This window comes from Sphaerodactylus townsendi, linkage group LG06, assembly GCF_021028975.2.
Source record: "Sphaerodactylus townsendi isolate TG3544 linkage group LG06, MPM_Stown_v2.3, whole genome shotgun sequence".
NCBI classification, from domain to species: Eukaryota; Metazoa; Chordata; class Lepidosauria; order Squamata; family Sphaerodactylidae; genus Sphaerodactylus; species Sphaerodactylus townsendi.
Window position 1 is genome coordinate 96,896,315 of NC_059430.1, and position 12,019 is coordinate 96,908,333.

Genomic DNA, 12,019 nt, shown 5'->3' on the forward strand with positions numbered 1-12,019 from the left:
TGGTGTTCTGTTCGACGGGCATGCTTCCAAACAAAAACTTTGCTACATCTTACTTTCGGGGGATGTTTTATATTTAGCACTTCAGCAAAACCTCTACTACGTCTTATTCTCAGGAGATGTCTTATTTTCGGAGAAACTGGGTAGTTAAGAATAGGTGCAGCAATTTTTTTTAACATAGCATGTTTGTAGAGACATAAACACACTCATTGCAGTCAAACAGCCTAGTTGTGGCTTAATCACCAAAGTGTGAACTGAGATAAAAGGCAGAAGAGTCACTGTGGTCACTGTCCTTTGGCTTCCTGAGTCACATCCGCTACTGTTATAGATTAGGGTTGCCAGTGGAATGGGGGAGTGGGGGAACCAGCCTGCCCTTCTAATCTGCAGAAATCAGCAAGTAAAACTTTTCTCTGCATGGAGAGAACCTTCATAAAGGTGGAAAATCATGCTGGTAGTAATGCAGAAGCAACAAGGACTTGTATAAAAAGTTGTCAAGGGCTTTGGGTAAGGGAATAGCTGCAGGGGTCTTCTACAGAGGACCTGGCTGTTATCACTGCCCAGAATATGGCAAGAGAGTTTTGAGAACGGGAAAGATTTCAGTCCACCCTTTAAAGGAGCCATTGGCTTTTTCTGCATAACACATTTAAAAAGTTTTGCAAACATTTTGAAAAAAAAGATATGGGTTTTCTCCTGATAGTATTTTCTCCTGATTTTCTCAGCCACAGATGCAGGCGAAACATCAGGAGAGAATACTACTGAAACATGGTCATACAACTGGAAAACCCACAATATCCTAGTGATTCTGGCCATGAAAACCTTTGACAATATTTTGAAGAAAAAAAACTATTAATGTAAAGGGGGCATGTTCCCTGCATAACAAACATCTCAGTAAACTGATTTTTGTGCACACACACACAAAAGAAGCAAGATTCCTGTCTGGTTTGGCCAAGAACAACGTTCGGGGAACGTTTAAAGAAGGGGTGTGTAGACAAATTTCATAGAAAACGATTGGATCGAGAATATGTACTGCTGACCAACAGACACTACCATTTTAGCAATCATTTGGGTCCAAACCTGGGAGAGCTGCAACAAAATAGCAATATATCAGTAGTATTCTTTGCAAGAATTTTACCACTTGTGTGGTAAAAGCCAAAGTCTTGCTGCTGTAGTTGCGATACAAAGATGCAGGAGAAACAGGATGCTACCTGGAAGGAAGGAAATCTCTGAGAGTACCAATCTCTGAGAGTACATAAAGAGACACAGCAGAAACAAGGAAGTGTCCAGAGGAACCTTGCCTATCTAGCTTCTTAGCTCCATGCCCCCTCTGAAGTGTGAGGAGACATTTCACAGGCCTTCACTTCCAACAGAAGACACCATGAGATGTGTGTAACTTGGTATCCTGAAGATAGCCGATTTCTTGTGAGTTTTTCCCATTAGTAATATTCAGGATGTGCTACTGTTCCACATGGAAGCTCCCTGGTAGTTGAAGACAGGTTCCCACTACCTTGAGATTAGCATTTAAGAAAATGAACGAAAGTATATTGCTATTTTGCTCCCACTTTCCAACCTGGTGTCCATTGGTCAGTACTATCCTTTGCAATTTGTGGCCCAGACGCTCCCCTCTCCCAACCTCTGGCACCAAGCATGCACTTCAGTTACCATATCTTGATAGTTTCATTGGGCTTTATTCTTTCCCAAAGAGCTCTGCTTTCTGGTCTGTTTTTATGGTATGGCACAGTGTAGTGCTCCCACAAACCACTTTCTCTCTGTTCTGTATTTCCTATCCCCTGTAGCTGTCAGCAGTCATGAATGGAATGGAATGTCAGAGGTCTGCCAGTTGCCTTCTGCAACGTATAACTGTAGGATACATTCCTAGAGGAGAGGGACAGAGGGTCTCAGCAGCTCTGTTATTCAACTCCCTAAAAATTATGACTGTGTTGTTAGTGCATTGCACTTTGCCCCCTATACTGATCCTGAGGATCTGCTGAACCCTAGAAATAAAATTTTGAGGAGAAACATGACCTCAGTGAAGGAAAGGGAACTGAAAGAAATTATTCCCCACTTCAAAAAAAGTAAGTACCTTTATGTCTTGGAACCTCATTGTTGGATAAAAGTTGGTGTGCATATGCAGAGTTTAAATTCTCCATTTTTTTAGACAGAGGGGTACAATCTGGTGGTTGGAAGAATTCCATTTCTAGGAAAACATGTGCAGACATTATTGGGGATGAGAATATTTAGCCCTTTCAAGTGTCCCTTTCTGTCCTTTCTCCGTGCTTTCAATGCATCTGATAAGCAGCTGGAGAGTTACCTGCAGGAAAGCGTGACAGCAGAGATGTCCAATGCCCACCTGAGTGCTGTGCAAAACCACACTGTCACGATATTGGAAATTGGCACCAGTCTCCTGAACCAAACAGCTGAGCAGACCCGCAAGCTCACAGATGTAGAGATGCAGGTATGAAGGGGCACCATTGATGTGTGGCAGAACAGGGCAATGGATATGCACACAATGGACACACAGAGTGGGGGAAGAGATTTCTGGTGCAAATATCTGGAGCACATATGATTAACAGAGTAGTCCTTGGCAAAGTCAGAACTTTCTAAGTCAGAACAGAGTATTAGCGAGCAACTTATAAATATATTTATTGCAGCTACCAAATCTTTGCTGCTGGTGGTGGGGGAAATGACCATTATTATGGAGGTGCCTAAAGAATTGGAAAAGATCTGTCAGGGAAAACAATCTTGGTAAAAAATCTATTATGTCAAGGGTAACGGAAGGTTTTCTGGAAGGGGAAGGGAGGGAGCAAGCTTGTTTTCTGCTGCTTCAGAAACTAGGACCAGGAGAAATGGGTGCAAGGTGAAGGAAAAGAGATTCCACCTAAACGTTAGGGAGAACTTCCTGACAGTAAGGGCTGTTCGACAGTGGAATGCACTACCTTGGAGTGTGGTGGAGTCTCCTTCTTTGGAGGTTTTTTTAAACAGAAGCTGGATGGCCATCTGTCAGGAGTGCTTTGATTGTGTGTTCCTGAATTCAGGGGTTGGACTTGATGGCCCTTGGGGTCTCTTCCAACTCTATGATTCTAAGGGGGACTGGAAAGCAAAGAGGAGTGCTTCAGGAAAACCTCCCCCCCATGGTAAGGCAGTTGAAGTCCATGGGCTTAGAAGGGTAAATACATGAATTAATGAATCTGCCTTGTACTGAATCTTGGTCTGTCAAGGTCAGTATTACTACCCAGACTGACAGTGGCTCTCTAGGGGCCCAGGTCTTTTGCATTACCTGCTGCCAGAATTACCCGGTGATCTCCCGCTATTTACAATTGATCTCCAGACAACCAAGATCACTTTCCCTAGAGACAATGCCTGCAGAGCGCCCTCCCCTCCTCAAACCCTGCCTTCCTCAGGCTCCACCCCCACAATCTCCAGGTATTTCACGAACCAGAGCTGCCGACCTAATAGCCTGATCTTTCCAACTGGAGATAGTAGGGATTGAACTTACTTTTGCATACTGAGCAGATTGAGCCACCATTGAGCCACAGCCTCTCTCAATATCACACTGTGTAGGCAAGGTGGACAAGGTGTATAAGTATTTTAAATGTGGACAAAGTGTATAAGTATTCTAAATAAATATCATAACTGTAAATAAGACACAGACCATTTGGTGTTAACCCCCCACCCCCCTTCCTATCTGTGAATGGAAGGGCTGTTGCTGCATTCTCTGGGCGGTAGAATGGGAGAAGACAGAGAAAGGCTGAATGTTTGGCTGTTGCCAAATGGTGTGGGGTCTGCAACCTGCGGCTCTCCAGAGGTTCATGGACTACAAATCCCACCAGCCCGTGCCAGCATGGCCAATTGGCCATGCTAGCAAGGGCTGATGGGAATTGTAGTCCATAACAGCTGGAGTACAAAAGGTTTGCCACCACGGACATGGCAGGGGATGGTGGGATTTGTAGTCCATGAACATCTGGAGAGCTGCAGGTTGCAGACCCCTAGTGGTCTAGGAGACTATATGCAAGAGGAGATGAAAGGTGTGGTTTTATCTTTCTGGAATTACTTTTCTTCCTAGTTGGGGAAAATTTGCAGGTTTCCTTCTTATGTGGCTCCAGCAGGGTATCTCTGTAGTTCGGGAATGTGTAAAGCAACTCTGTAGAGTAAACCAAGATTCCTGCTCTATGTGAAACCACTATTGATGAGTGAACTGCAAGCCATGTATCAGAGTCATCTGCTTAGTTCAGCCACAGTGAACCAAAGTGCCCCCTGTCTTTTTTACAGTCAGGTCTGTTTTTCCTACCACCAGGTTCTCAACCAGACCTCACGGCTGGAAATCCAAGTGTTGGAGAATTCTCTGTCTACCAACAAGCTGGAAAAACAGATACTGCTGCAAATGCAAGCGATAAGCAGACTCCAAGAAAGGAACAGGTTGGCGATGTACTGTAGAGAGGATTTCAATTAATTGTCACTTAATTTCACTTGCCTGGTTGTAAAATCTGTAATTTTACAGAGGAAATTTTCAGAACCCTTCTTGGCAGCCAGTAGGTCAGCTATGATGGTCATTTGGTGCTTGATTCCAGTCTATTTAGAGACTTACAACTTATATCTGTAAGATATCAGTAAGATGTCTGGAAAAGTGTAATAAGATCTTCCAGTTTCTTTGTTTTTAACCTGGGGGAGGGGGGGTGTTCCCTGAATGAAGTCCACAGTGTTGAATCAGATTTCACTTGTTTTCCACCCTGCAATTTTTCTGTTGTATCTTGCCCCTCTTTCTGGAGTTCTTATTCCCTCTAGTGGAGGAAAACATAAGAGTTAACTTTGGCTGTTTCCCCACGCACCTTTTGTTGCGTGCTACTCGCTCCAAGTAACACGGGTTCCAGCAGCACTCCCCACTACCAGAGCGGCGACAACGCAGCCGCCCCGATTCTGCCGCCCTTGCGACCCCTCAGCGCGCGTCATTTCTGTTCCTGTTTGGAACAGTGCCTTTTGGGAAACCCTGCGCGACTACCTGCAGTGGGGAGCGTGACTACGCGCTCAAAAACACCTGAAGCTTACAAAACCGTTTTGCCTCTGCTTTTTTTTAAAGTGAGGAAACAGCCAGAGTCCTGCAGCATAGTGGCCTTCCTCCACAAATTCTCCTAAGTACAACAAACCTACAGGGAAATATGATCACAAATCTCCCTCTTTACCCCTTACAGAATACCCAGGGTCCAAGGTCCTGACCCTGCATCCTGTGGGTAACAATCACACAAATAGCAACTGGCAAGCAAGCAAAAGGAGCTCAGAGCCTTCTTGCCTGTGCTGTTTTCCCGTGTGCAAGTCTCCTGGGGTATGCTGCTTGACCTGTCAGAAAAAAAGCCCATATGTGCACTCTTGGGGTTGTGGTAGAATGGGCCTAGCCTAAACCTAGTTTTGTACCCATGGTAAGGTTGCCAGTCTCCGAGTGGTCTAGAGACCTCATGGAATGACAACTGCTCTCCAGACTACAGAGATCAGTTCGCTAGGATGAATGGCTGCTTTGGAAAGAGGACTTCATGGCATTATGCCCAACAGTGGTGCCTCTAGGTTTGCCAGTCTCCAGGTACTAGCTGACAGATGTGTAACCAGGCCAGGTCTGGGGAGGGCAAGAGCTCCAGGCACAACTCGTGTGGGTTACTGGGGGGGGGGGGGGCGCATTTGGCTGGCTGCCTATCCTTCCTCCCCAGTGAAAAGTTGGGGCAGCCGCTGCCTGGATGCAGCTCACCTAGACCAGAGGAGGAAAGTAGCAGAGCGTCCCTGGGTGAGTGAGCAGGCCGTGCCTTTGTGAAACAACCAGTCCAAGCCTGGTGCCGGCTGGCCCTCTCAGAAGTTGTGCTGCAGCTGGCAGGGCTGGTATGGGAGCAGGTCTTCTGGCCCAGGTCACCCAGCACTCCTTCCTGAACTCCCTGCTAGCCCACCGTGTAGGAAAGCAGGTGAGTGAGGGGGAGCCCTGGTAGCAGGTAGCAGCCAACTGGGCACGGGCAGCGGCAAAGCCTCACTACTAAGGCCAGCTACTGAGCGTCTTCTTCCTGCTCCACAGCCAGCCACTGTTTGGACTGCTGCAGCCACCGCTAGTCAGCTGCCTCTCCCTTGGCTTGGATGTGCCCCACCAGGAGCCAGGCACAGCACTTGGGGATACTCTATGCTCAGTGGAGAAGGATCCATGGATCCTGTAAACAAGGACCCACAGATCAGCTGTGAGATGACCGGGGCTGGGGAGCATGGAACATCCTTTTCCCCACCGGCTGTCGTCTTCTCTCTCTGTGTGTGTGTCATCCTTTCTTGGTCTTATTGTGTGTGTATGTTTATATTGCCCAATGCCCATACCCCTTCCAGCATGATGTAGTGGTCAAGAGCAGGTGCACTCTAATCTGGAGAACTGGGTTTGATTCCCAGCTCTGCCACTTGAGCTATGGAGGCATATCTTGTGAACCAGAGTAGCCTGTGCACTCCAACAGATGCCAGCTGGGTGACCTTGGGCTAGTGATAGCTCTTTGGAGCTCTCTCAGCCCCACCTTCCTCACAGGGTGTTTGTTGTTGTGGGGGGGGGGGGAGAGGGAAAGGAGATTGTAAGCCCCTTTGAGTCTCCTTACTGGAGAGAAATGGGAGATATAAATCCAAACTCTTCTTCTTTTTCTTCCTCGTGCATGTATGTGTGCTTGGCTCCACCTCCTGTAGTAGCTATTTTGTTGTGGTGCCTGCCACCCCACCTCAAAATTCCAAAGGTGCCTGCGGGTTGGGAACTCCTGATCGAAATAAATAAATATTGTATTTCCTCTTTCCATGGAATACCCCACTATTCCCTTCTCTTCTTTTTCTAGCTTTCTAGAAAAGAGGATCCGGGCCATAGAGGGGAAACGTGAAGAAAAACTTCAGGGACTCCAGTCTGAGAAGCTGGAGATGCAGCAGCTGCTGTCCAAACAAATGGACTTCATTGGGGATCTGGAGCAGCGTCTGGGAATGGCCTTGCTCAACAATACAGCCCTGCAGAAGCAGCAGACTTCACTAGTAGAAACGGTGAAGTCCCTGACAGGCTTGGGGTCTCAGTGCAACCGTAAGTAACCCACTCTATTATTTATGTTCCCTTGATTTTTGATTCAGTAGAGGCTGGCTAGGGGCTGAAATGTGAGGCATGTTTCCCAGACAGATGTCTAGTTAGTCTGCTCTGGTTGTTTTCTGCGGATTGCTTTGCAACCCTTGCATTACACATTTGATAAATCATCTGGGCTGCAAAGACATCTGGGAGGTCAATATAAGTAGAGCATAAGAACTTTCAGAGGAGCAGAGTCTACCACTGAGTAAATCCACATAAGACAGCTCTCTCTGGTGGAATGGGCCCAGCCATGGTCTTGAGTATCTTCTGCCATATCGTCGTGCTGTTTTGGGGGATGCTATATCCTGCCTACTCCTCCCATATGGCTGCAAGAACAAAGAGCATTGGGTGATACAAGTGCTGGGTGACGAACCGGATTGTGTTTGCCCTCTTCGTCGCTACAAAAGCCTTTGCAGACACCTTTATTTCCTGGTTTCCTTTCTATTCTGAATGTCAGAGCAATGTAGTGGTTAGGATCTGGGAGAGTCAGGTTCAAGTCCCCTCTGTGCTACAATAACATTTTCACCAAGGTTACACAGATGATAGATATTTTGTGCCTCCTCATCAAGCTACTTATCACACTGGGGGAAGCAGTCATATATTGCATTTGAGTCTTCAGGTGGGTCCTAGATATCTCCTGGAATTACAATTAGTCTCTAGTCCAGACGATAGAGATAATTTCCCCTAGAGAAAGCAGCTGCTCTGGGGGGTGGACTGTGTGCTATTTTACCCGTTGAGCTCCCTTCCCTCCCCAAACCCTGTCCTCCACAGACTCCACCCACAAATCTCCAGGAATTTCCCAACCTGGATTTGGCAACCCTACACAATGCTCAGCAGCACTGGGGAAAGGTGTGGAGGGGGTGAGTGTAGCTGTGTGACTCCAGGTGATGGGAAAGCTTGTAGGTGAGTGCGGGATAGATACATAGGCCATTTAAGGCCTATATGACTGAGCTCTGTTTCATTGATCCCTGGCATGTATTGCACCTAATGGATGGAGATTATACTTTTATTTCTTCTGTGCCTCGTTATTGTACCCAGCTAGACTATTTTCTTGTTTCAGCTTTGCTGATGCTCCAGATTACTGCCTGTTGAATAGGTGTTATTATTTTTTGACCATATCCTGATATTATTACTTATTTATTGTATTTTTTTTTTCAAATTTCTATTGCATCCTACCCCCGCAGGTCTCAGGGCAGGTCACAACCAAGTCAATTATAATTCATTAAAAGCATTTATAAGAGAACTGTACAAAAATTAAAATAATTAAAACAACAGTGCTATAAACGCCCATTAACAGTGGTACAATGCTGAGTTGTGACAGACAAGCAGATGACAAAACATATGTTTTGTCTTATTCCCTCCAGTAGTAGGTGATGTGAAAGACCTGAGAGAAGATGACCTTTGGTTTCCAGACTGGGTTAGACTACCTGGTTTGTGGCATCTTAATGTGCCTCTTCATTTTTTTAATGAAGTTTATTAGAAGTTTCAAATTACAATTTTCAAAAGGAAAAGAACATATGCAAAATACATTAAGAAATACATATACTAAAACAGTTAATGAAAGAGATAGGATTACTTTAACGCAATATATTACAATTTTTCTCTACTACCTATCTTTCGTTTAACATAAGCCATTATTATTATTATTATTATTATTATTATTATTATTATTATTATTATTATTATTATTATTATTATTATTATTATTATTATTTATTCAATTTCTATACCGCCCGATCCCCAAAGGGCTCCGGGCGGTGAACAACATAATATATAAACAATAAGCAGGAGCAAATCCGGTACAATACAAACATAGGCTCCGTCAATAAAACATCTTAAAATACATAAAAACAGCGGCTAACAATTAGCAAATTAAACAAGAGGCGTCCAGGCTCAATTTAAAAACCCACCCCAAAAAGGGGGGGACGGCAGGCCCCTCAATATGAGGAGCTCAGTTGTACCAGTGCCAAAGCAGGAGCAGTGGGGGGCACCATATCAGCGGCTGGACACTCCAAAGGCCCGGTGGAACAACACAGTCTTACAGGCCCTGCGGAACTCACCAAGGTCCCGCAGGGCCTGGACAGTTGGTGGGAGGGTGTTCCACCAGGCCGGGGTGTAAATACTATCATATGGTGAGTGTAAATACTATCATACCACCTTTCTGTAAAATTTCCAAAGAAGCAAAAAGGAAAAGAAAATTTCTTTTAAAACATATCTTACTTCAATCTATAAGCAATGTCAGTTACAGTATCATAGTCATAAAAACTACTGATACTCCCGGATCAATAACCATTTGCTCCACTTAGCTAACTACATTATTCAAAAACATGGTGTAACATAAGCAAAAAGATATTTTATAAGATTGATTTAACTCTTATCTTTATAGCTCTGTATATACTCTTTCTAACACAAAAATTAAGGGAATTACAGTTTGTAGAATTGTATAAATGGTTTCCATACTTCTTCATATCTTTCTGGATTGTCTTTCAGCCTCCGGGTTAGTTGATCAAGGTTCATTATTTCTTGGACTTTTTCTTTCCAAGTTCTCACTGTGGACACCTCTTTCTTTTTCCAGCGTTTGGGAATTTCAATTCTCATATAAAGAAAGAGATTTTCATTCCTTAATAATTTTCTATCTCTAGTCAGTCCCAACAAAAGGATCAATGGATTTAGTTTCATTTTTGTTTTGAGTATCTTTCCTATTTGTATTGCTATCTTCCTCCAATATCTTTTAATTTTCTTGCAATTCTACCACATGTGGAAGAAGGAACCTTTCTTTTTTCTACACTTCCAACATAAGTAATCGTTTTTATTATCTATTCTTGCTAGCTGGACTGGTTTATAATACCATCTATTAAACACCTTTATAAAATTTTCTTTCAGATTTGTAGATAGGGTGAATGTATTTTGCCTTCTCCAAATGTTCTCCCACTCCTCCAATTTTATATTTCTCTTTAAATCAAATGCCCATTTTATCATCACTTCCTTAACCTCATTTTGTTCTGTTCTAAATTTTAATAATTTTAATAAATTTTAATTATTTAATAATTTTAACCAATTTGTCAAATTTGTTCTGTTTTGTTTGGATACTATATTCTTCTCTATCTTTTTAAAATATTTGGTATAATTGGTGGTGCGTAACCCAATGACATTTGTTTCCCTTATTCAAAATTTCCTGTCTATTTTTAAATTCATATCTATTGTTCATAGTTTTTAATATATCCTCATATGTTGGCCAATTCCAGTCTAAATTAAATTCTTTTATCTGCAATGTTTCTGCCCTTGAAACCCGTCTAAATATACTCTGATAAAATCTTAGTTTATATTTCCGCCATATTTTCCATAGAATCTGGCTAACATAGTGGTTTTGGAAAGTCTTACTATTTTTTTTTCTGTTCCTACGGGCCATAGGTATCCATCCCATCCTTTTGTTAATCCATATCCTTCCAAAACTAAAAGTTTACAATTTTTAAAGACTATCCACTCTGTTATCCATGCTATCAAATTTGCCTCGTAGTATAATTGTATATCCAATAGTTTCAAACCTCCTCTACTTTTCTCATCTATCAGTGTTAGGTAACTAATCCTTAATCTTTTCCAAATAAATTTTACTAATTTTTTCTTCCAATTTTCTATCATTTTGGAGGAAAGCACTACAGGCACATTCTGTAGAAGGTACATTAACTTAGGCATGATGTTATAACCGCTATTTTCCCCAAAAAAATATAAGTTCAATTTCTTCCATCTTTCCATATCTCTTTCAATTTCTTTCCACTTAGTTTTATAGTTGTCATAGAGGGCATTGTTTTTATTTTCTAAAATTATGCCTAAATATTTCACTTTCTTTTCTACCATATACCCTGCATACTTTTGAAGTAATTATTTCTCTATATTAGTCAAATTTTTGGTAAGGTTTTAGTTTTTTTATTATTGATTTTGAACCCTGATATTTTCCCAAAATTGTTTAACTTACTTTGTATTATTCCTGATGGGTTTTTGACAAAGAGAACTAGATCATCCGCAAATGCCCTGTGCTTGTAATTAAATTTTTAAACTTTAATTCCCTTCCATGTATCATCATTATTTATTCTATTTCCTATTATCTCCAATTGCATAATAAATAATATCGGCAAAGTGGGCAACCCTGTCTTGTACCTTTGTCGATTCTGAATTGCTTTGTTGGATTGCCATTAATTAAAATAGATGCAAATTGGTTTTTATAAATTGACTCGATTGTATTGTTAAATTTCCTGTATATACCTATTTTTTGAAAGACACTTTTCATGAATTGCCAACTAACTTTGTTGAAGGCCTTCTCCGCGTCAAGGAAGATTATTGTTGCTTTTCCTTGGGTTAAAACCCAGGTATTCTGTCATATCCAATACTACTGTTACATTCTCTCTACTATTCCTACCCATCATAAACCCCTTCTCCTACAAATTCCTTAATGATTTTTTTTAACCTTTCTGCTACAATTTTGGTGAAGATCTTGTAATCCACATTAAGAAGGGATATAGGCGTATAATTGGATATGTCTAAAATTCCATGTTGTATTTTTGGAATCAATGTTATAAATGCCTCCTCCCATGTTTTGGGGATTCCTTTTCCTTCCAGTACCTCATTAAATAACTCTAGCAGATTTGGGAGTATTGTATTCCACATCCTTTTATAGTATTTTGGTGTTGGTCCTTCAGGTCCTGGTGCTTTGTCTTCCTGCAGTGCATTAATTACATTTTGTATTTCTTCTTTTGTTACATTCTTTTTTAAATCCTCTATATTCTCTTTACTTATCTTGGGAATTACAGTGTCCTTCAGATATTTTTCAATTAGTTTAGATTTACCTCCTTTGTATAATTTTGCGTAATATTCCACAAAAATTTTTCTATTTTTTCTCCTCTGTAATTATCTTTTTATCTTTTTTTAAAC

The 12,019-nt window shown here is 42.0% G+C and overlaps 1 protein-coding gene across 12 annotated transcripts in view; it reads left to right on the top strand.

Moving 5' to 3' along the window:
• LOC125434267 (angiopoietin-2-like) overlaps nt 1–12,019 on the top strand; it is a 52,043-nt gene that overhangs the window by 19,511 nt on the left and 20,513 nt on the right. For 9 of the 12 annotated variants that reach the window (XM_048499409.1, XM_048499418.1, XM_048499411.1 and 6 more), the window contains 3 exons: nt 2,291–2,449; nt 4,289–4,410; nt 6,822–7,054. In XM_048499409.1, coding sequence (XP_048355366.1) covers nt 2,291–2,449; nt 4,289–4,410; nt 6,822–7,054 — 514 coding nt within the window. Of the gene's footprint in view, nt 1–70; nt 2,450–4,288; nt 4,411–6,821; nt 7,055–12,019 lie in introns of those variants that run through there. The other 3 variants (XM_048499421.1, XM_048499415.1, XM_048499417.1) reach the window with 3 other exon arrangements.